Below are 23,639 nucleotides of genomic sequence, written 5' to 3'. Positions count from 1 at the left end.
AACTGGAGTGGATTTGGGTAGAAGTCAGTTTTCATCATTTTTCTAGGCAGTAAATGAGATGCCTATAGAACACCATGTTGACTTGAAGACAAGCGTTTGCTAAGAAACAAAACTGCACACATGCAGACACCTGTGAATGAGTAGAATTTGAAGGTCTGCTGACAATTAATGTAGCTGGCCTTCGTCAGTTTGTGGAAGTTGAAAAGCTGTCCACAGTATAACCAAATTCTTTATGAAAAAGATCTCTTGATCTCATTTTAGTATTGTTGCTTGTGATTACCAACTTTTTGGAGCAGCCACGGAAGGCAGGAAGACCTCCAGTGTCCGTGACAACTACACCTGCAAGAAGTGCATCCACTGCAGCTTCCAATGGAGTGCTGAGGATTTGCTGGAATTGGATGAACATCGGATCATTCAGGAGGCTGATGGGTTGAGGTCAGGATACACAGGGAAGTAATACACCCAGGGTGCAGGACACAGCTAACTGGGTCACCTTCAGGAGAGGAAAGGGGATAGGCAGCCATGCAGAGTACCCCTGTGGCTGTTCCTCTCACAACAGGTATACCACTTTGGATACTGTTGGGAGGCAGGGGGAATCACATATGACCTAGCAGAGGAAAGCCACAGCAGCCAGGTCTCTGGCACTGGTTCTGGCTCTGTAGCTCAGAAGTATAAGGGAAGGAAGAGGTAAACTGTAGTGTTAGGGGATTCAATGGTTAGGGGAACTGAAAGGAAGTTCTATGGATGAGAAAGACATTCCTGGATGATACGTTGCCTCCTGGGTGCCAGGATCAGAGACGTCCACAGTATTCTTTACTGGAAGAGTGAACAGCCAGAGATCATAGTCCGTGTCAGTACTAATGACATGGGTACGAAGGATGATAAAGTACTGTGAAGTAAGTTCAGGAGTTAGGCGTTTAAGTAAAAAGGACAGGACCACTAGGTTTGTGATCTCAGGATTGTTACCTGTGCCACGTGCTAGTGAGGCCAGAAATAGGAAGGTAATACAGTTAAACATGAGACCAAGGAGATGGTGCAGGAGGAAGGGCTTCTGATTTTTGGATCACCGGGCTTTAGCCAGTGAAGGTGGGACCTGTACAGGCGGGCAGTTTGCACCTGAACTGAAGGGGGACTAATATCCATATGGGAAGGTTTGCTAGTACTAGAGTATGGGAGGTGAGGGGAGGGTTAAACTAGAGTGCAGGGAAATATGAACCAGATTGCCAGAGCACATAGTGGAATGGTTGTGGGGAACAATGTGGTTAAGCCTACAAACAAAATCAGAAATCAGAAATCAGAAGGTTAAGCATGGTGGGACTAATGTTATGAGTTGTGTATATTTCAATGCAAGTATTGTAGGAAAGGCGGATAAGCTTAGGGCATGGATCAGCATGTGGAATTATGGCACTGTAGCCATTAGTGAGACTTGATTGCAGGAGGGGGTGTAGTGGAAGCACAACGTTTCAGCATTCCTTCAATTTAGGTGCGATAGGGCAGGGGAGATTAAAGGAAAGCGGATGGGTGGCATCACAAGTCAGAGGAAATGTCATGGTAATACATAGACATGACAAGTGAGTTTGTCTACTGAGGCTATTCTGGTGGAAAGAAAGTGATGATCACATTAATGTAATTATATTACAGACTGTCCAATAGTCAGTGGGATCTAGAGGAGAAAGTTTGTAGATAGATTGCAGACTGTTGCAAGGAATGTAAGGTTGCAACTGACAGTACGTGATTTTAACTTTACACATATTGATTGGGTCTCCCATGCTATAAAAAGGCTGGATGGGATAGAGTTTGTCAAATGTGTTCAGAAAAGTTTCCTTAATTGATACGTAGAGCCCCAACAAGAGGCAGTATGATACTAGATCCAGAAATAGCTTGCCCACAGAAGGCAAAGAGTGGTTGTAGACGGGTCATATTCTTCATGGAGGTCAGTGACCAGTGGTGTGCCTCAGGGATCTGTTTTGGGACCCCTACTCTTCGTGATTTTTATAAATGACCTGGATGAGGAAGTGGAGGGATGGGTTAGTAAATTTGCTGATGATACAAATGTTGGGGATGTTGTGGATAGTGTGAAGGGCTGTCAGAAGTTACAGCGGGACATCGATAGGATGCAAAACTGGGCTGAGAAGTGGCAGATGGAGTTTAACCCAGATAAGTGTGGGGTGGTTCATTTTGGTAGGTCAAATATGATGGCAGAATATAGTATTAATGGTAAGACTCTTGGCAGTGTTGAGGATCAGAGGGATCTTGGGGTCCAAGTCCATAGGACACTCAAAGGTGCTGCGCAGGTTGACTCTGTGGTTAAGAAGGCATACATCGCAGTGGCCTTCATCAATTGTGGGATTGAGTTCAAGAGCCGAGAGGTAATGCTACAGCTATATAAGACCCTGGTCAGACCCCACTTGGAGTACTGTGCTCAATTCTTGTCACCTTACTATAGGAAGGATGTCGAAAGTGTAGAAAGGATGCAGAGGAGATTTACAATTATGTTGCCTGGATTTGGGAGCATGCCTTACGAGAATAGGTTGAGTGAACTTGGCCTTTTCTCCTTGGAGTGAAGGAGGATGAGAGGTGACCTGATAGAGGTGTATAAGATGATGAGAGGCATTGATTGTGGGGATAGTCAGAGGCTTTTTCCCAGGGCTGAAATGGCTATCATGAGCAGCCACAGTTTTAAGGTGCTTGGAAGTAAGTACAGAGGAGATGTCAGGGCTAAGTTTTTTACACAGAGAGTGGTGAGTGGGTGGAATGGACTGCCGGTGAAGGTGGTGGAGGTGGATACGATAGGGTCTTTTAAGAGACTCCTGGATAGGTAGATGGAGCTTAGAAAAATAGAGGGCTCTGGATAACCCCAGGTAATTTCTGAAGTAAGTACATGTTTGGCACAGCTTTGTGGGCCAAAGGGCCTGCATTGTGCTGTGGGTTTTCTATGTTTCTTGATTTCCTATTAGGGAATGAGACAGGGCAGGTGACAGAGGTTTGTGTAGGGGGATACTTTACATCTAATAATAACATTACTTTCAATAGAATTATGGAGAAGAATAGGTTTGCTCTGGGGATTGAGATTCTAAATTAGAGAAGGTTCGATTTTGATTGTATCAGAAAGGATCTGGAAAGTGTGGAATGGGACAGGTTGTTTTCAGGCAAAGCTATGTTTGCTTATTGAGTGGCCTTCAAAAAGGAAACTTTGAGAGTACAAAGTTTGTATTTCCTTTCATCATAAAAGGCAGGAATAACAGGTTTTTGGGAACCTTGGTTTTAGAGAGGTATTGAGGCTCTGGTTAGGAAGAAGAAGGGGGTACACACTATAGCAGGTATAGGCAAGAAGGAACAAATGAGGTACTTGAGTATAAGAAATGCAAGATAACACTTAAGAAAGAAATCAGGAGAGCTAAAAGAAGACATGAAGTTGCTCTAACAGACAGGGCAAAGAAGACTCCCAAGGGCATTGAGAAATATATGAAGAGCAAAACCATTGCAAGGGACAAAGTAGGTCCTCTTAAAGATAGAGTTATCATCTATGCATGGTGCTGAAAGAGATGGGGGAGATCTTAAATGGAATATTTGAATCTGTATTTACTCAGGAGATGAACACTTAGTCTATGGAACTGAGGCAAAATAGCAGTGAGGTCATGGACCGTTTAGACATTACAGAGGAGGATATATTTGCTGTCCTGAGGCAAATTAGGTTAGATAGATCCCCAGAGCCTGACGAGGAGTTCCCTCAGACCCTGTGGGAGGCTAGTGTAGAAATTGCAGGAGCCCTAGCAGAGATATTTAAAACATCCTTAGCCATGGGTGAGATGCCAGGAGACTAGAGAATAGCCAATGTTATTCCATTGTTTAAGAAAGGCACTAGAATAAGCCAGGAAATTACAGGCTAGTGAGCTTGACATCAGAAGTGGGTAAGTTATTGCAATGACTTCTAAGGGAACAGATATAGGTAGTCCCCAAATTACGAACGTCCGACTTACGGACAACTCGTACTTAACAAACCGAGGAAGGAGAACGCCGTCCACCATTTTAAGTCAGATCATGACGCCGTCTGCCATTTTAGGTCATTGCCGTTGACACTGTGTTGAGTGTTTAACTTTGTATTTGGCTTAAATTTTTCTTAGTAAGATTTACCCTGACCCCACCACCCCCCCTCCCCCCATTCCGGTCGGCTAGTGGCGCAGTGAGATCAGCACCAGACTCGAGAATGGTGGTTTCCGAGTTCAATCCAGTGACAGACCGCTCCCGTGCCGGGTTGATATCAATCCAGTGACTCCCGTACCATCCGTGCTGGGTTGATGTCGAGCTCGCAACTCGACCTCGTGAAAAAAACACTGCCATCTCCAGTTTAAATTCCCACACGGAAAATTGTGGATGATCAAATACACAAACCCAGCACAGCCCCCACTTGTCCCATTTAACCTGTCTCAGTGCGGTGGTCCTTAGGACCCAGCGGACCTCGGGAACCGGCAAAGCTTGGACCTGCCGCCTGCAGTGTTTCTGTTCTATTGACGGGAAGTGATCGCGATTGAAAATAAAGTGGAAATAATAAAGCGTTTGGAAAGAGGTGAAACACCATAGGTCATTGGAAAATCATTAGGCTACAGTCAGTCAATGATCGGAACAATTTTAAAGGATAACAGATAAAGTGAAAATAATGGAGCATGTGAAAGGCCCTGCCCCGATGAAAGCTACAATTATTACTAAGCAACGCAGTGGTTTAATTATTGAAATACATACATTTCTTAAGTGTTTTAAATATGCATAGAAAGGTAAAATATATATACTATATATTAAGACAAACGTTTGACTAACTGTCGCTAAATAATACCGGATGTACTTGTTCCAACTTACGTACAAATCTGACTTAAAGACAGACTCAGGAACAGAACTCATACCCGGGGACTGCCTGTGTATAAATATTTGGATAGAAAGGGACTGATATGGGATAGTCAGCATAGCTTTGTGATCAGTAGTTCATGTCAACCAATCTTACAGAACTTTACGAGGAAGTTACCAGGAAAGTGGATGAAGACGAAGCAGTGGGTGTGGTCTACATGGAATTTAGAAAGTCCTTTGTGAAGATCCTGCATGGGAGGTTGGTCAAGAAGGTTCAGTTGCTTGACATTCAGGATGAGGAGTAAACTGGATTAGACATGGGAGAAGCCAGAGAGTGGTAATAGATGGGTGCCTCTCTGACTGAAGGCCTGTAACTAGTGGTGTACCACAGGGTTTGGTGCTGGGTCCATTGTTGTTGTCATCTATATCAATGATCTGGATGATAATGTAGTAAGCTGGGTCAGAAAATTTGCAGATGACACCAAGGTTAAGGGCATAGTAGACAGTGAAGAAGGCTAAGGAAGCTTTCAACAAAATCTGGACCAGCTTGAAAAATTGGGCAGAACAATGGCAGATGGAATTTAATGCAGACATGTGTGAGGTGTTACACTGTAGGTAGGAGGACAAACCAGGGTAGGAATTGTATGGTGAGCTGTAGGGCACTGAGGAGTGTGGTGGAACAGAGGCATCTGAGAATACAGATTCATAATTCCTTGAAAGGTGCATCACTGGTAGACAGGGTCATAAAGTCCACTTTTGGCCCACTTGTTTTCATAAATCAAAGGATCTGGAAAGTGTGGAATGGGACAGGTTGTTTTCAGGGAAAGCTACGCTTGGTTATTGAGAGGCCCTCAAAAGTGAAATTTTGAGAGTACAAAGTTTGGATTTCCTGTTATCATCAGTTGGAATTTTAAGTTGATGTTGTATTTGGCATTGGTGTGGCCTAATTTGGAGTATCATGTGGATTTCTGATCATCTTTCTACAAAAAAGGTATCAATAAGATTGAAAGAGTGCAGAGAAAATTTACAAGGATGTTGCCAGGACTTAAAGACCTGAGTTATAAGGAAAGGTTGAATAGGTTAGGAATGTATTCCCTAGAATGCAGGAGAATGAGGGCAGATTTGACAGAGTTATACAAAATTATGAGGGATATAGATAGACTAAATGCTTTTACCTCTGCAAATGGGTAAGACTAGATCTAAAGGTCATGTGTTAAGGGTGAAAAGTGAACTATTTAAGAGGAAAATGATGGGGAACTTTCTTCCCTCAGAGGGTGGTGAGAGTGTGGAACAAGCTGCCAGCACAGGTGGTGGATTCAGGTTCAATTTCAACATTTAAGAGAAATTTGGATAGGTACATGGATGGGAGGGACATGAAGGGCTTATGGTCTGGGTACAGGTTATTGGGACAAGGCATATTAATCATTTGCCACGACTGGATGGGCCAAAGGTCTGTTTCTGTTATTCCTTCCAGTGAAACATTTTCTCTTTATATCTCATCAGAGCCATTTATGATGTTCAACACCAATGTGAAATTGCTGGTCAAAGTGGAATGCGTAGCCCTTCACATTATGACTAGTCTTCCAATATCAAGATCTTCAAGTTATTTAAGATTATTGAATGGTCCCTTTGTACAATAAGATCCACTTTTGATCTCATAACCTACAGTATCTTGTCGTGCCCTTGCACCTTATTCTCTACACACACTACAAATTTCTCTGTAACTGCAACACCATTGTTGTTTTCCCTTGTACTTTTTCAATGTACTGTTGTAATGAAATGATCTGCATGGATGGCAGGCAAGGTTCCATGTGAGAATAACAAACCATTTGATGAATTTACCAAATTTTTGACATCCTAACTAATAGTCATTTTGGATCCAAGGATCAATTTTTTAATTGCTGATATCAAATGTTTGGATGTAATATGAGTGTGATCATTGGTAATGCTCCATTTTTATCCTGTCCAAAGTGACTGGAGTTATTAGTAGTTTGTAGAAACAGTTTTTAACAGAAATGGACGTGAATGCACATTTGCCCTATTCTTTTGCTGATCATATAACTAGGATGCATGGAGTTATAAAGATTATTCCCTGTTATTTTTTTACAGTGAAGTATTTCAAAACATGTATCATTAGTACAGAGTTTTTTTTTAATCCAGTAAAATTACAGTTATTTTTGGGATTAAGCAAATGTACAAAGCTTCTTTGGTAATTTACACCATAGGTTGGTCATTCAGATATCTTCAACTTATAATACAAATTAATTTTTATGATGCATGAAAAATTAATGTTTTTTTATTCTCTCTTAATATTTCAAGAAAACTAGCAAAGAAGCGAAAGGATACGTTGAGCAGTACCCGGCAAGAGATGACTGTGATGGTAAATTCAATGGACAAGAGCTTTACTGAGCAAGGAACTAATTGTGATGAGGCTTTCTCCTTTATGGATACACATAATCTGAATGGAAGAGGTGAGTTAAGAAGATATTCCATTCCTTCATTAGGAATGCGCAGTGACACACTCATGTAGCTGCTGTCTTGCAGCAGAACTGGAGACACAGATTCAGTCTTAATTTCCTATAGTGCTGTTTGCTGTTAGCATGATCTTCTTGTGACAACTCTGGGTGCTCAAGTTCCCTCCTATGTCCCAAAGAGGCATGGATAGTTTGAATATTTGGCTGCTGTAGATTTTCCCGAGTGTGTAGGTAGGTGAGTAGTGCACTTGGAGGGAGTTGTTAAGAATGCAGAGAAAGTTTTAAAAATGAGATTGATCTGCATCTGCAGATTTTCTCATTTTTGTTGATGTAAGGTTATTTAAATTGATGTAAGCTTTATGTTTGGCGCTTGTTATAACTTTATTTGAGGTTGCTCCCAATCTTTATAAATTGCTTTTGCATTTTCCTTCAGCCGTGTCCTCACCATCTTCATTTACTGTGAAGACAAATACACTGAAGAGCCCAGGAATACAGAATTCTTACTATCCAGGTAGCTGAGTTGTTTGCTGTTATAAAGTGTGCACTTTTGTGAACTTCCCTCAGTTTTTGTCATTGATGTTTAAATTTTCAGTCAGATCTTTGTAGGGATTTCATATTCTGTTCCACTGTTATTTAAAGAACAATTTCTCTTGCAACAATTATTAAGTTCATCCAATGCAAGTTAAATGTTCCCAGTGAAGAGGGACTAAAACAAGTGAAGTGTCACTCGTATCTTTCCCACAAACTTGCAGCCAAGTTTTGGTCCCCTTGTTGGTTTTTGTGGAAATTGTCACTGCTAAAGCTGAGGTGTAATCCACAAACCAAAACAGTATCTGATTAGATGTCCCACAAGCAACCATGTTACCAATGCTGATTGGTATTCTGGTTGGAAGAATCAATTGCATCTTGCTACTATGCCTAATATTTTCCATTTGTGAATCCTAATATATTTCATTTCTGGACACTTTCTAAAACAAATTTGTCATTGATTAATTTCACAGCTACAGTTGCAAAACAAAAATCTCCAATGTTCCCAGATAAAGATAAAAAAGTAAAAGCAGGAGAATGTCATACACCTTCTCAATCCCGACTTGCCATGCACTATCATGGCTGACCTTATCTAGTTGTCAATGTCACATGCAGACTAATAACCTGTCTTATTTGTGAGGGCATCTTCCACAACGTCCTGGGGTAATGATCCTTATCCTTTTAAGAGACGATTTTCCTCTTTCCCTCAGAATGTAATGAGTGCAGCCCAGGATTGTATAGTTTCAGAGTGTATTAACGCTGTTGAAAGTGGAGCACTTAGCATCCAATGGCTCAAATGAAAGAAGAGGTTGTGGTGTTAGTTTTAAAACTCTACTAAGCTTTCTCTCCTCCAAGGCACAGCTTTACGGTGCTTCAGTCAAGTGACCATTGTTCACGTGTGAATGTGTTCAGTGTTCTTTGTTGTGTGAGCATTGATTGAATAGCCTTCTGATACAATCTCCTGAGATCCTCACAGGTGAGCTAAATCTTATCCTCACCTGCTGTCCACATCTTCCACCAGGGAAACTGATAGAAGTCAGGAGCAGGACGTTGGCTGATTTTATATCTTCCCCGTCCCCACGGGACTCTGGGGTGAAATACCATGCACTGACCACCTCACTGGCTGAGATGAGCTCAGAGGGAATGGAGCAGGGACTGATGGTGTTGGTTGGATGGGCTTGAGCCATTTGGGGTGCCACAGGAGCACAGCAGTAGATGCAACACTAATACAGCTCGGGGTGTTCCAGAGCTGAAAGTTCAGTTCCAGGGCCGGCTCTAAGGAGTTTATATGCTCTCCCTGTAATCACCTGGGTTTTCTGCAGGTACTCCAGTTTCCTCTGCAGTCCAAGTACATATGGATTTGTAGGTTATTTGGTCATTTTAAATTGTCCTGTAATTAGGCTAGGGTTAAATAGGTGGGTCGCTGGGCCATGAGCTTGTTTGGCTGGAAAGGCCTGTTCCTCACTGTATCTCTTAAATTTAAAAAAAAATACGAATAAAATGTAGACAGAAGTTTCTTGGGATAGATTTGGACTTTCTCTGAGATGGGTAACAGCAGTTCATCAGCAATCCAGCATCTCTCCTCATTTTGCATTGTGGCAATCAGTCATTTTCCTCAAGGCCAATACCTTCCCAATGAACTCTAACCCTCTGTCAGTTGAAAATTTCAGGTCATTCAGTTACTTTGCAATAAATAAGAAATAATTAATCTATTCAAATCCATTTTGGTGGAAATGCCAATGGAAATATTAGTTAAGAGAGTATATAGAAATATTTATATTTCTGACTGATGGCCTTAAATTGTAGACAGTAATTCCAAAAGATGTTGACATATTTTATGTGCTGATTTTACTACCATTTGCTTCTCCTTGATGCATCCATTAGCAACAAAAGATTGTCTCCTGGATACAAACCTGTTTTGATTTTACAAGCGGCACAAAGACTTGTTTTGATTTCACTGCATGCACAATTGAAACCCTCCAGTTCTCTGTATTTCTTCCTCCTTGTGCATAATGCAGTGTGCCACATCATCCTGTTTAGAATAACACTCTTTAAGCCGTGTTTTGTTCCATGCTGACAATCTGTCCATTAGTATAAGTGCCTTCAGAACAGTGATGCTGTTTTCATCTACTATCACATGCATCCAGGTGCAGTAATGGCAAGGCATAAATATCAATGAACAAATAGTAAAGGAATTAGAATCCAAATCAGGTTTAATATCACTGGCATGCGTCATGAAATTTGTTACTTAGACAGCATACATTCCAATACATAGTAATACAAGAATAAATTACAATAAGTATATAAAAAATAAATTAAATAAGAAGTGCAAAAAGAGAAGAAAGCAAAAACTACTGAGGAAGTGTTCATGGGTTCATTGTCTAATCAGAAATCTCATGGCAGAGGGGAAGAAGCTGTTCCTGAAATGTTGAGTGTGTGTCTGATGGTGGTAATGAGAAGAGATGGTGGTAATGTCCTGAGTGATGGGGGTTCTTAATGATGGTTGCCACTCTTTTGGAAGTGTCCTGGATGCTGGGGAGACTAGTGCCCATGATGGAGCTGGCTATGTTTACAACTTTCTGCAGGGTTTTTCCAATCCTGCACAGTGGTCCTCTGTACCAGACAGTGATGCGGGAAGTGAAAATGGTCTCCATGTTAGTCTTTGCTGTCCAGTTGTATAACTACTGTCATGCCTTCTTTGTAATTGCATCAATATGTTGGGACCAGGATAGACCCATAAACACCCATAAACTTGATACTGCTCACCCTTTCCGCTTCCATGGACCAAATTTTCCATGTATTTACTATAATAAGGGTAGCAATGAGCCAAAGTACCAATCTGTTTCTTAAAATTCTTCCCTTCCCCTTTTTTCCCATCCTTTAGTAAATGCAACACCTTACACTTCATACTGGGATACAGATTCACAGATAGTGCCTGGTTTTCTTATTTGTTCAAGGGTCTTGTCAAGTGTCTACTTGCATTACTCTCAAATGCTTTGTATTTATCTCAGTTTAAGCCCCCAGCTGATGTGGTGGAATTTGAAGCCTTGGCTCTGGAATACCAATCTAGGTGATTTGTTTCCATTCTGGATTCTTAGACACCGTGCTCTTTAATTGCAGGTTTTTAAAATCCAGAATATTGACAAGAAATTAGAAGGTTAGGAGCATTACAGCAAACCCAATCCTGTTGCCTTCAGTTAACTTGTAGGGGAGAAGACAGTTGCCTAAGATAACAGCAACCTTATATGATAACTTTAGTCTTTACTGTCTTATTGTCACTGAGGTTAATTTTAGTATCAGATACTGCCTATGTATTGGACCTAGTCTGCTAGGAACACAGTGGGAGTGCATCCTCATCATTTGTCATGGTGGCTTAAGTATAATTAGAATGAACCTCTTTTACTAAAGGAGTCTTTCAGTCCAGTGACCCTGAACAAAAGGCTTGTATCTTTTTATTCACATGATTTCTGATGTGTGAATTTTGGATTTGTGTTGCATGCAATAGATCAAAGCATTCTATGGCACATTACCGACACAGAATAAGCGAAAAATCATGTAACAACAAGAGATACAATTTAAAATTTTGGATCTGAAAATAATTTTTGAGGAGTGTAATTTTCTCTTCCTTTGGATCCCAGCTCTCTTTTCACTTGCAGCACTATGCTTTAAGTCACATTACTGAATCAGAGGATTTACGATCAGTTCTGGGTCGCTCAAAGCAGTTACTGTGCAGCAGTCAAAGTCCATTTACTCAGTAAGCAGTCCATTCGAAGAGCCGATGAAACATACTGCAGCAACTTCTTGCAGTGAAAATCTCAGAAACATGCAAGGAGTGCAAAATATTTGCATATAAATTATACCCTTACAGTCCACCAGTCACCTTTGGTTGGTGGTCTCTGTTTGGTTGCTCGTCTTCATGAGTCGCGGAGCCAAGAAGCACAGAAACAGGCCCTTCTGCTCACTGAGTCCACGGCAATCATCAGCTACTTCTCTACGCTAATCCTACATTAATCATTAATCCCATTTTAATTTTCCCCACATCCCCATCAATTCTCCTCAGATTCTACCATTCACCTACACGCCAAGGACATTTCACAGAGGTCAATTAACCCAGCAAATGCCTGTCTCTGGGGTGTGGGAGGAAACTGGAGTGCATGAAGGTACCGGGAGAATATGCAGACTCTGCACATGCTGCCTCCAAGGTCATGATTGAACCCGTGCCTCTATCATTGTGAGGCAAGCTGCCCTACTCTGCTTCCAGAATGACTGAAAGCTGAATTACCTATCAACTAAAGCGCTGCCATCAAATTCAGCCTTTAGTAATACCAGTTCCTTAAGTTTAATGACAATACTTCTATATTTGCTCCTCTGTGAAGTACCTTGGAATGTTCTATTCCATTTGGAGCCAGTATATTAAATGTGTGGCATTATTTTTGTCTGTTCTCACGGTAACAAGAAATTAATTCCAGAATGTCAACCTCTACACCTGCACTTATAAACACAGCACAGGAAGCAAATTGCGTCATCCTTCCTAGTCCCAACAGCATAGAGATTGTCACATCCTGATATGTTAATCCTTAAGAATGTAGATTTCATATCAGTAAACCAAGTCAACCGTGGAGTTTTACAACATGCCTTGTTGCTAATACACCAGTAGGTTGGAAAACACAACATTAATATATCAATATTTCTTGATTGGAAATGCAATACATTATGTTTCTTATTGCTTGCTTGTCATTCGTACTTGTTTTCAAAACATTCTGTCCCCTCTTCCCCCACCTTGTGACCTTTAATAACAGATCTGCAGTTGGCTACTTGATTTCATTTCACTTTGCGGCCCATATGAAAACTGGGTCCTCCTGTCCTGTCGTTGCTCCTCATTGGAACTTTTCTTTCTACACTCAGTGGTACTTTATAACCCGAACATGGTGCTGATAGGTGACTGCTTTCTCATTTACTCTCCTTTACAACCCGAGCATGGTGCTGATAGGTGACTGCTTTCTCATTTACTCTCCTTTACAACCCGAGCATGGTGCTGATAGGTGACTGCTTTCTCATTTACTCTCCTTTACAACCCGAGCATGGTGCTGATAGGTGACTGCTTTCTCATTTACTCTCCTTTACCCTTTATTGTCTTTGGACTGTCCTAACTTCTGTTTAGTTCTTTAATTGGCTATGAACATTGCTGGCAAGGCCACATGTCAAACCCATCCACTATTGCCCTGAGACGGAGCAAATGAGCAGGATTTTGTAATTACAGTCTGCCCTCCTTATCCGCAGATTCAACCAACCGCTGATCGGGAAAACCCGTAAGTTCTCTCTCCAGCACTCATTGCTTGAGCATATACAGACTATATTTTCTTGTCATTATTCCCTAAACAATACAGTATAACAACTATTTACATTGTATTAGATATTATAAGTAATCTAGAAATGACTTAAAAGTACAGGCAGTCCCCAGGTTATGAATGAGTTCCATTCCTGAGTCCGTCTTTAAGTCGGACTTGAAGTCGGGACAGGTACATCCGGTATTATTTAGTGTCAGTCAAACATTTTTCTTAGTATATAGTACATATTTTACCTTTCTATGCATATAAAACACTTAAGAAACATACATACCGTATTTCAATAATTTAACCACTGCGTTGCTTAGTAATAATTGTAGCTTTCATCGGGGCAGGGCCTTTCACATTCTCCATTAAAGTTGTTCTGATTGTTGACTGACTGTAGCCTAACGCTTTTCCAATGACCGATGGCGTTTCACCTCTTTCTGATTGCTTTATTACTTCCACCTTATTTTCAATCATGATCTTGATTACTTTCGTGAACAGAAACACTGCGGATTCAGAACAGCGCCGCCAGGTCCTAATGTCCACCACACAGAGACATGTTAAATAAAGTCCAGGGTTCCGCTGGGTCCTAAAGACCACCACATGTTAAATAAGGGACTTGAGCATCCGTGAAGTTTGGTATCCGCAGGTGGTCCTGGAACCAATCTCCCGCAGATAAGGAGGGCCGACTGTATTCTGAGAATTTTGTTGTCATCATTACTGGTACTTTTTAAATTCCAGATTATTTAATTAACTGAATTTAATTTCTCAAGTTTACATAATGAGATCCCAACATGGCTTTGGTCAATAGTCCAGTACTCTGGATACATTTCCAAGAACTTAAACTATATGGAGCTGCCTGGTTTGGAAATTGCACCATCTTGGATCGCAAGACCCTGCAGCGGATAGTGAGGTCAGCTGAGAAGATCATTGGGGTCTCTCTTCCTGCCATCACGGACATTTACACTACACGCTGCATCCGCAAAGGAAACAGCATTCTGAAGAACCCCATGCACCCCTCATACAATCTCTTCTCCCTCCTGCCGTCTGGGAAAAGGCACCAAAGCATTCGGGCTCTCACGACCAGACTATGTAATAGATTCTTCCCCCAAGCTATCAGACTCATCAATACCCAGAGCCTGGACTGACACCTTGCCCTACTGTCCTGTTTATTATTTATTGTAATGCCTGCATTGTTTTAGTGCACTTTATGCAGTCCTGTGTAGGTCTGTAGACTAGTGTAGCTTTCTCCGTGTTGTTTTCTTTACATAGTTCAGTCTAGTTTTTGTACTGTGTCATGTAACACCATGGTCCTGAAAAGCGTTATCTCATTTTTACTATGTACTGTACCAGCAGTTATGATCAAAATGACAATAAAAGCGACTTGACTTGACTTGACTTAATCCTTCATCAAAGTGCAGTCTAGCACCAAACTTGTCAATCATGTGAAACAGAAACAAAGATGGGGAAGGATGCAAATGATAGACAGGGTGGGCAATAAAGGATAAACTCTGAAACCCAAAGAGATAGCAAGTCAGGAAGATTTCTATATGTGAGAGCTTTCGGCAGAGCCCATAAACATCCTAACTCTGAATATTGCTTTGTAACTCAGCTTTAGCATCAGTTATATAAGTGCAGAAATTGATGTTAGTGTAAATTATTCCAGGATAGTGTTGTTGGATGCAACCATCACAAGATTAATGGGACAATGCTTGCTTACCTACTTACACCTGTCCTTGACATAGACTCTATATATAGTGGTCAGGAGCCCTGCTCATGTGCTTTTGCACTCAATTCAAATGATGCTTGAAGTAATGAGTCACATTATTAGCCACACAATTTAGAGCGGTGCTGTGTCACAGACTTGTATGTTGTCACTCCCTAAGAGGGAGCTTTCATGGAGAAAGCATACTTATTTACAGGCAACTTAAGTCAACAGTTTTTATCCCATGTTGTGGGTTTTTGGCTACTGCTGTGCTGCACCAGCAGATAAAACAAACAAGAGTACCATTGCTCTGCCAGTTTTATGGTTCACTTCACACCTTTTATTATGCTTACCTTCTATCATTGCACTGTGCTGCAGTTAATTACCAAGAGCTAGCAGGGGGAAGGAGCGTGTGGTTTCTACAGTGTTTCACAGAGAAATGGATTCTTCCGAGACTGAATGTCTTACTCGATCGGTAGGAATGAGTGGCAGGTTGCAAACTATCAGCTCTCTGCTATACAGCATATGTTTTATATGGGACATAGCTACTGATAATGATAATGGTACTTAAGGAAGCTTAGGTTCACAAGGAAGGCTGTAATTATCACAGCACAAAAAGATGCTGTAAACTCACCAAACTACTCAATTTTATCACATTGGACTCCATGCCAATTAGCTCTAAGGGTGTTTCTAGTGCCAGCTAATATGTTGCCCATTTAATATACAGCAGAGTACAATTCCATTCTTCAACAGGGTCAGATAATTCAATATTTTCACTACTTAATGACTTGTGATACAGTAAAAGAGCACCACAATTCTGTAGCAGCAATGACCATCAATGTCATCACAAAACGTTCATTAAGTCCCATATTACCAACTAAGCATTTTTAACTCTCTGTAGACATTTATTTTAAGCCTTATTATAGAGTTATGCAGTGCAAATGCCTATTTGCCTGAACTTTTAAGAATGTGATTTGTCTGAAGAAGGATTTTTTTGTGTGCCATACTCTACTAGAGCCTCGGCAACCACTATTGTTTTTTCAAGTGGTTGTCTTGAAGGTTCTGTGAGTGGTCCCCCACGTCCTTCTCACAGCACAGTTTTTTTTTACGAAGCCGAGTTGCGAGCTCGACACTCAACCTGGCACGGATGGAAAGCGTGCCCAGGAGCAGCCCAACTGGGTTCGAACTTGGGAACCTTTGCTCCCCGGTCCGGCACTGATGTCACTGTGCCACCAGCCGACCTTGAAGAAGGATAGAGAGCTATAAATGCAATCAGAAAGATGAATGGGTTAATAGAACACCAAGGCTGATTACACACGCCAACATGGGCAGCAGAGGTGAAATGAAGCTCATCCTACAACTAAACTATCATCAAGTATACTGGTATTACATTAAAGCAGCCTTCAAATGTCTAGACTAGTCAGCCTTGGAACACCCTGTCTTACAGAATTTCCTAATAAGCTGCAACTTAAAATTCTCACCTATGTTTTCAGGTCCTTTTCTAGTTCACATTGTCCTGTCTCTAAAATCTCCAGACCTCTAAATAAAATACCTTCTTTTCTCAAATTCTGGCATCTAACATTCAATGCTGGAGTGAGTTGCTTGTTAGACTGGGGCTCTGGAAATGCCAAGCAATACCCCTCTGATTCTGTATATTCCTTTCAGACACTAAGGTTTGGGTCATCTGCCCTACGATCTCCTGATCTACTGTAGCTCCTTGTTTCATTCAATTACCCTTATGGGAAACTCATTTAGGTGGTTTTGCTTTATAAATGTTAGTTTTAATTTCAAATTTACTATAACTATAAACACCTACATTTATAAAGTATAGGGCTGTCAAGATGTAAGTATAAATATATGGAAGACTAAGGAATTCTATGTATTATCATTGAAGAGTTCTAATGCATTAGCAACTCACCACTTTCATTAAGGTTGGCGCATGTTGCAGACCTATCATGTGATTGTAATTATTTAACTGCATGCCAGAGTTTAGGACACAATTGTTCATACTCTTTGTGAAGTTCAATTTGTTAATTGAACTGCATCATGTCATGTGTCATGAGCTGGGTTGTTGGTTAGATGGGCTGTGGATTAAGGAGGGGGAAAGAAGATCCTGGGCTCCTGCTTCTGATTGCTATTCAATCCTCCCTCCAAGCAAAGGTACAGTTATGAATGTCATAGTTCAGGCTTGATTCTTTTGGTAAAGTAGCCAGCTGCCATTCATAAAAATGGATAATAACTACTTGGGAGCTGTTGATACTTGTGGGACTGTGAGCCATGAAGAATCAGTAAAGAAGGGAGAAAATTAGAGAGGTACCAAAAGAATGTAATTGTTAAGTTCTTTTACTGTTATCACGGGTAACAGTAAGGATGGTGATAAAATTGAAGTATAAGTCAGGACTGCTCAACAGTCTTGCCTAGAAATTCATCCCTAGTCAGTAGTATTAAACAGGCCATGTAGCAGCTTTGACGTTGGATATGCCTCCTACCACATCCAGAATACATGCAGAATAGAATGCAGTGGCATTTACATTTGACATATTTTGTACCAGCAACCAGGAATATCTAGGAAAAGATATTTAGTATATCCTCAGAGCTTCCTGAAATAAGTTCCAACCAAAGTAGCAACTGCTGTTGTATTGACAACAATGTATTTATTTGAAAGGAAAATTACCAAATGATAAATTGGAAGATAATTGAAGATAACAAATTCAAAGTGACAACATTGGACCTTCAATCATTTTTTGTGTAGAAGAGATCCAACATGGACACATAAAGCAGGCTATTAGTTATTATTTTCTGTTGGATGCAAATTAACCATTGGGTTCATTAATCAATATTTAACTCAAGGAATTCCGGTATCTCTGTGTCTAATATTTTAATGCCAATGTTAATTTGATGAAGTGTTTTCCTCCATCAGAGTAACATCTGCTTACTAAGTTTGGCCTTTAAACACATGTTTTAAATGGACCCAGAAAATGGCCAAGAGCCATTTACATTCAATATTCAGTTAACATTCAACTTACCAGGTTCCATGCACTTTCCCCTAGATATTCACTTCAAAATAGGTAAATTCTTCAAAAGTGCAACTGATTCAACATCTTAAAGTGAATTTCACAAACACCAGCATATTTAACTTAGTGTTTGTGCTTGATTAACTTAGTGCATTGTATTCATTCCATAATCCACTGCTTCCCACATAAACTACAGATGGAAGGTAGACTCCTGCTTGGTTTATTAATACAAAGATGAAAGATTCTGCATTTACAACTTCCAGGCTTTTCCATTAATCTATGAAATCAGTCTTAGGTAACCATTATTACAGATATTTTAGGATTTTGTATACAAATCCGATCATGTAAAGTTCACTACTTTGTCACTAGTTTTTAATTCATTAATAGTGTTCTAATAAATATTTAAGATATAAATGCTATGCAGAAAATTAAGATGTAAACTAACTTTAGTTTTTTCTCTGGTTTGGTACCACCTTGTGTCTTGGTTCTACTTAATGCCTGGTCAGCAGATCCTTTCGTGCCAACAGCAATATTAGGTGAGGACATTTCTTACTTTTTCCCAGTTTTACTGCAAGTCAAGCAGATGAAATAAATCAAAAACATAAAATGCTGGAAATATTCAGCAAGTCAGGCAAAATCTGCTGGAGAAAGATAACATTTCAGACCAATGATCTTTTATCTGAACTATTCCCAGTATTTTCTGTTTTGATTTCGGACGACTAGCATCCGGAGTTTAAATGCATTTGTAAGATGAAATAAAGTGATTCAGTGACTTGAGACTCATTTGGAACATGGCATACAACAAATTAAATTCACTCACTACTCAGGTGATATGTTCGTTATCAACCAAATAACCCAGGAAATTTCCAGGTTTGATACTTGTTCTGTGCTGAGCTAGCCGGTCTTGGAGAAGGTAAAAGAAAAGGGTGTGACAAATGGGTCCAGGAGGAGAAAAATCAGCCAGGGTTCCTGCTCCTGACCATTGCCTTCTGTCCAAACCCTTGCTTATCTGACCCATCCACTTACCTGCTGAAACAATGCACATGTGGGCACCTGCATTTAAGGTTTTCTAAAGGGCATTAATATGCAAACGTTGGGGAAAGAGCTGGAGAATGGGACTGATGGGATTGCTCAACCAGGAGCCTGTATAGACTCGATGGGCTGATTTCTCTGGCTTAACCGTGCTATGATTCCACCCATGTCCTGTGAGGATACGCTCAGTTCAGCTGTGATGCTCGCCAACACTCACACATGAAGAATGACAGCTTGTTCAGCTACTTAAAATTTGTTGGCACCCATGAGATCATATTCCAAAAGGAATCCATGCCTCCAGACAAAAGGGGGAATGTAGGGGTGGAAAAATCTGAGACGCTGATGCACGCAATTGTCATCTTACAATCAATCTACCTTGAATTGATAGTATACATTTAAAATAAGCAACATCCTCTTAAAAACAGAGATCTTACTTTAAATGGCTGCTTTTTTTCTCAGTTTATTTGATCAAAAGTGAAAGTCTTGAATCTGAGCGTAGTTGGTTTAAAAGAACTGAGCATGACTTGCTATTGGAATTGTGATGCAATGTCCCCGTGCCATTTTTCCCATACAGTTACCATTGATTTGTTCTGAGATCCAAATCATATCAGATTAAAAGATATTCCTGCCAGTTGACTATTTGGACACTTTCCCATCCTTCAATCATGTTGTTTTATCTGGGCATAACTATTGTAGTGTACAACACCACAGTGACATCTTCAATTTAAAGATCAGCAAAATAAAAAGTCAAGCCAACTGTAATATAATCTTTATGTGATTAGTTTTCAAGCTATTTAAGAACTGTACATTTTTTTAAAAACAATATAGTACAAAATTATCTTATATATATTTTACAATGTTCACAGTATTGATGCTTATGCCCTGTTTCCTTTTCTCCATTTTTTCTCCTCCACATTAACCTGTTACATACATATTTTTTAAAAAGTTCCAATAAATGGTAAGTTCGTTGTTTGCCCTCTACCACAGGCTCATTGTACAGCTTGCCCAACTCTGGCCAGTTCTGTTGTTTGTTGACTTGCATGGCAGTTGACATATAGCATTTCATGCCCTGCCTGACAGTCCATAAAGCCATTAATTATGTGGCATGCAAAGCGATTATTCAAGACATTAACCCCCTCTGCCCCTTTCCCCCACTTTCCCACCACCAATCCACTCACCTTCTGTTTCCACCACACACCTCACCCTTCCCAAGATCGATTACCTCTTGCATTTGCCATTTTATATTCCATTGTAAACATTTTTTTAAGCTAAGCTTGAGGTGGCATTGAACATTTCATCCTCATTCCTGATGTGCACTATTATAGCTTGCTGTATTTTGTTTAATGAAATCAAGGCTGGAAATTAAAACTGCCCTCAAGAAATGTGTTAAAATCTGTTGCAATTGCTGGATTTATTGTTTTTTTCTTTCCAATTAGAAATAAATTGGCCTGGCCCAAAGATTGCAGCTACTTTCCTCGAGTGTATTTTGTTAGCTGGAGAGAAATGTCAATTTATTTTCATTTATTTTTACATCCCTTAAATTGAAAAGAATTAATAATTTCTAGACTTGGATTTCATTTTAATTCAAGAGCATATCACTTCCATGTTTTTGCATACCTTTGTGATAAACATAAAATATTTCTGACTATAAGTGGAAACCTTTCCCAAGAATTGTAGCCTGTTTAATAAACAGCATGGCCTTAAGCAGAAGATCCACTTTATTCTCCTTTTACAAAGATTTTACATTGACTGTAGTATTTTAAAGCTGTGGTATGTTGTAGACTCCAGGGAATTATGCAGTACAACTTTTTGAGCGCACTAAAATGCTATCATTAACAAATTAAAATTAACTTATTTTTATGGAGTCATTAAGTCATACAACTTGGAGACAGACCCTTTGGCTCAATGTATCCATGTCAGCCAAGATGTCTCCTTTGCCTCCAGTTGATCCATGTTCCACAAGTGCATTTTACAGTTGTCTTTCCTTCATTTATGATGGTGTAAAGTTGTTCTTGCTGGTCCTTTTCAAATAACCTCTTCAAATATCCAAGATGCAGGCGACAGAGACCAGAACTTTGTTTCTCTCTCCACACATGCTGCCTGACATGCTGAGTATTTGCAAAATATCCTTTTTCCCAGGTTTCCAACATTTCCATTTGTTTTGTGCTTCAGGTACAAGTTTGTTAAGCAAACAAACGTGCAGTCCCTTCAGCTGTGAGAAGTACTGGTGTTCACTTCAATTGTGCTTTTACGAAGGGTGATTGATAAGTTTGTGGCCTAAGGTAGAAGGAGTTGAGTTATACAGCTCTCTTTACATGCACATGCACTTCAGTGATTATGCAGAAAGTTTGAAGTTAATAGCGCATCTCCTACCTTAGGCCACGAACTTACCAATCACCCCGATGAATTATTAACTTCAAAATTTCTGCATAATCACTCAGAGTTGAACTGCATGTGTATGTAATGAGAGCTGTATAACTCATCTTCTACCCTAGGCCATGAACTTATCAATCATCCCGCTGTGGACACTTTCTGGAGGTCCAAGATCCGTATGCTTCACGACCACTGGACTAAGTGTGTAAATGCAGGAGGGGACTATGTTGAAAAATAAATGTGCTAGGTTTTCTAAAATTGACTCCTTCTACCTTAGGCCACAAACTTATCAATCATCCCTCGTACATTGGAAACAATGAACACTGAGTCTGGTCTCAAGACTTCAGCTGACCCAGTGATAATATTAAAAGAAAGTGGGAAAACCAGAATTAGAATTAGGTTTTTTTTTATCACCGGCATGTGACGTGGGATTTGTTAACTTAGAAGCAGCAGTTCAATGCAATACATAATCTAGCAGAAAGAAAAAAATAAATAAAATTTTAAAAATAATAATAATAATAAATAAACAAGAAAATCAATTACAGTATATGTATATTGAATAGATTTTTTTAAGCGTGCAAAAACAGAAATTCTGTATATTTTTTTTTCAAAGTGAGCTAGTGTCCAAAGATTCAATGTCCATTTAGGAATTGGATGGCAGAGGGGAAGAAGCTGTTTCTGAATCGCTGAGTGTGTGCCTTCAGGCTTCTGCACCTCCTACCTGATGGTAACAGTGAGAAAAGGGCATGCCCTGGGTGCTGGAGGTCCTTAATAATGGATGCTGCCTTTCTGAGATGATTCATTCAAAATAGGGATGATTCAGCCAATCGACACCTATTGTGTGCACAATCTATATACTTCATTTCCACTGGCAAGCCTTATTTTAAGGACACTGAGTCCCTTCCCTCGCTGTTGGTATTTTGATAATGCTCTTCAAGCTTTAACATGTTACTGAATGAACATTTACTTTTAATTCCTCCCTGGCGTACAATGTCACTGAGATTGTTGACACTTATCACCTATTCTTACTAGCGATGAAAAGATGGTGATGAGCCATTTAGTAGTCATTTAAGATTGTTTTCCATCTGTAGTTACACAATGGTTAAGGACAGGTGTATTGTTACAAAATCCAACAGTTTCACTGTTACCATGAAACTACAATTGGATGCCAGTTCTGTGCAACATCCATGAAAGGAAGTGGGTGCTACACTTTATCCAGGTCAGTAATATTAGGTCAAATGTATAATGGTAGTTACACACTGCTTCCAAAGATCATTTTAATTTAAGTTAATGCAGTTGAACTTCAAAGGGAAGGAACACACTGCACATATTATATGGATGACGGATGATTTTCCAGGCATTGACTTCTTGCCTTTCATTCATGAGCTCTCTGGCTTACTAAACCTGAAACCTTTGCTACTTTATGTCTATGAAATTATGATCTATGATTCTATGAACACTGAAATCATTTTGTCCTACATAATAGATGTTACTGATAAAAATATATCAATTGGAGAAACTCTCTTTTGATTATGTAAACTTTTTGCCGTTAACCTTCTTTGTGGTTTTTGGGAATGACCATCATACTACAGCTTTAAAAATACATTTCAAAACTATTTATATTGCTTGATTAATTGCAGTTGAATGTAATTTATTTGGAAAGTGAAACTTTTGCAACCTGGTGCAGCTGAGAGAGAGCTAATGCATCTGCTGTTGTCTGCATATAGATGAAAATCAGACTGTCAACAATGAGACCAGCAGCCTGGCACAGCCCCACCCCTACAAGAAACGAGAGCCTGTGGATGTGCCATACCAAACAGGGCAGCTTCATCCAGCCATTCGGGTAGCAGACCTGCTGCAGCACATAACACAGATGAAATGTGCCGAAGGTTACGGGTTCAAAGAAGAGTATGAGGTAAGACCAGAAACCAGGAAGAAACTTCTTGTATAATGCTCAATGTTCACTAAATATAACTTGGGATAATAGTCGAACAGGAGCGACGGCTTATTAGCCACACACATCTGTTTCAAAGACAACACCTGAATTTCTGAATTACAAAGAACAGAAACTTTTCTTCATGACATGACCAGTATAAGCATTGAATATCAAGTATGTTCAGAACAAGTACATAGATGAACATCACACTGTCAATTAATTTTATACCTTACTTCTTTGCACTGTATTGTTCCTGTATATAAGATGGTGAATGAACGTGATTCAGATTCTGAACCTGATTCTGGTTTAGCACAGTGAGTTGCAAAGTCCCCTCTCTAACTCATTCCTTCTTTCTATCTTCCTCCCCGCAATAAATAACATACAGTTATTGAACCTACACACGTAGGA

General features: G+C 40.0%; 1 protein-coding gene across 14 annotated transcripts in view; it reads left to right on the top strand.

Moving 5' to 3' along the window:
* LOC140728571 (receptor-type tyrosine-protein phosphatase mu-like) overlaps positions 1 to 23,639 on the top strand; it is a 994,862-nt gene that overhangs the window by 817,425 nt on the left and 153,798 nt on the right. For 5 of the 14 annotated variants that reach the window (XM_073047511.1, XM_073047581.1, XM_073047572.1 and 2 more), the window contains 4 exons: positions 7,159 to 7,310; positions 7,747 to 7,824; positions 18,397 to 18,426; positions 23,023 to 23,210. In XM_073047511.1, coding sequence (XP_072903612.1) covers positions 7,159 to 7,310; positions 7,747 to 7,824; positions 18,397 to 18,426; positions 23,023 to 23,210 — 448 coding nt within the window. The remainder of the gene's footprint in view (positions 1 to 7,158; positions 7,311 to 7,746; positions 7,825 to 18,396; positions 18,427 to 23,022; positions 23,211 to 23,639) is intronic. The other 9 variants (XM_073047590.1, XM_073047548.1, XM_073047519.1 and 6 more) reach the window with 3 other exon arrangements.

The sequence above is a fragment of the Hemitrygon akajei genome, chromosome 1 (genome assembly GCF_048418815.1).
Source record: "Hemitrygon akajei chromosome 1, sHemAka1.3, whole genome shotgun sequence".
Lineage (NCBI taxonomy): Eukaryota > Metazoa > Chordata > Chondrichthyes > Myliobatiformes > Dasyatidae > Hemitrygon > Hemitrygon akajei.
This window is presented reverse-complemented; position numbering and strand designations above follow the sequence as displayed.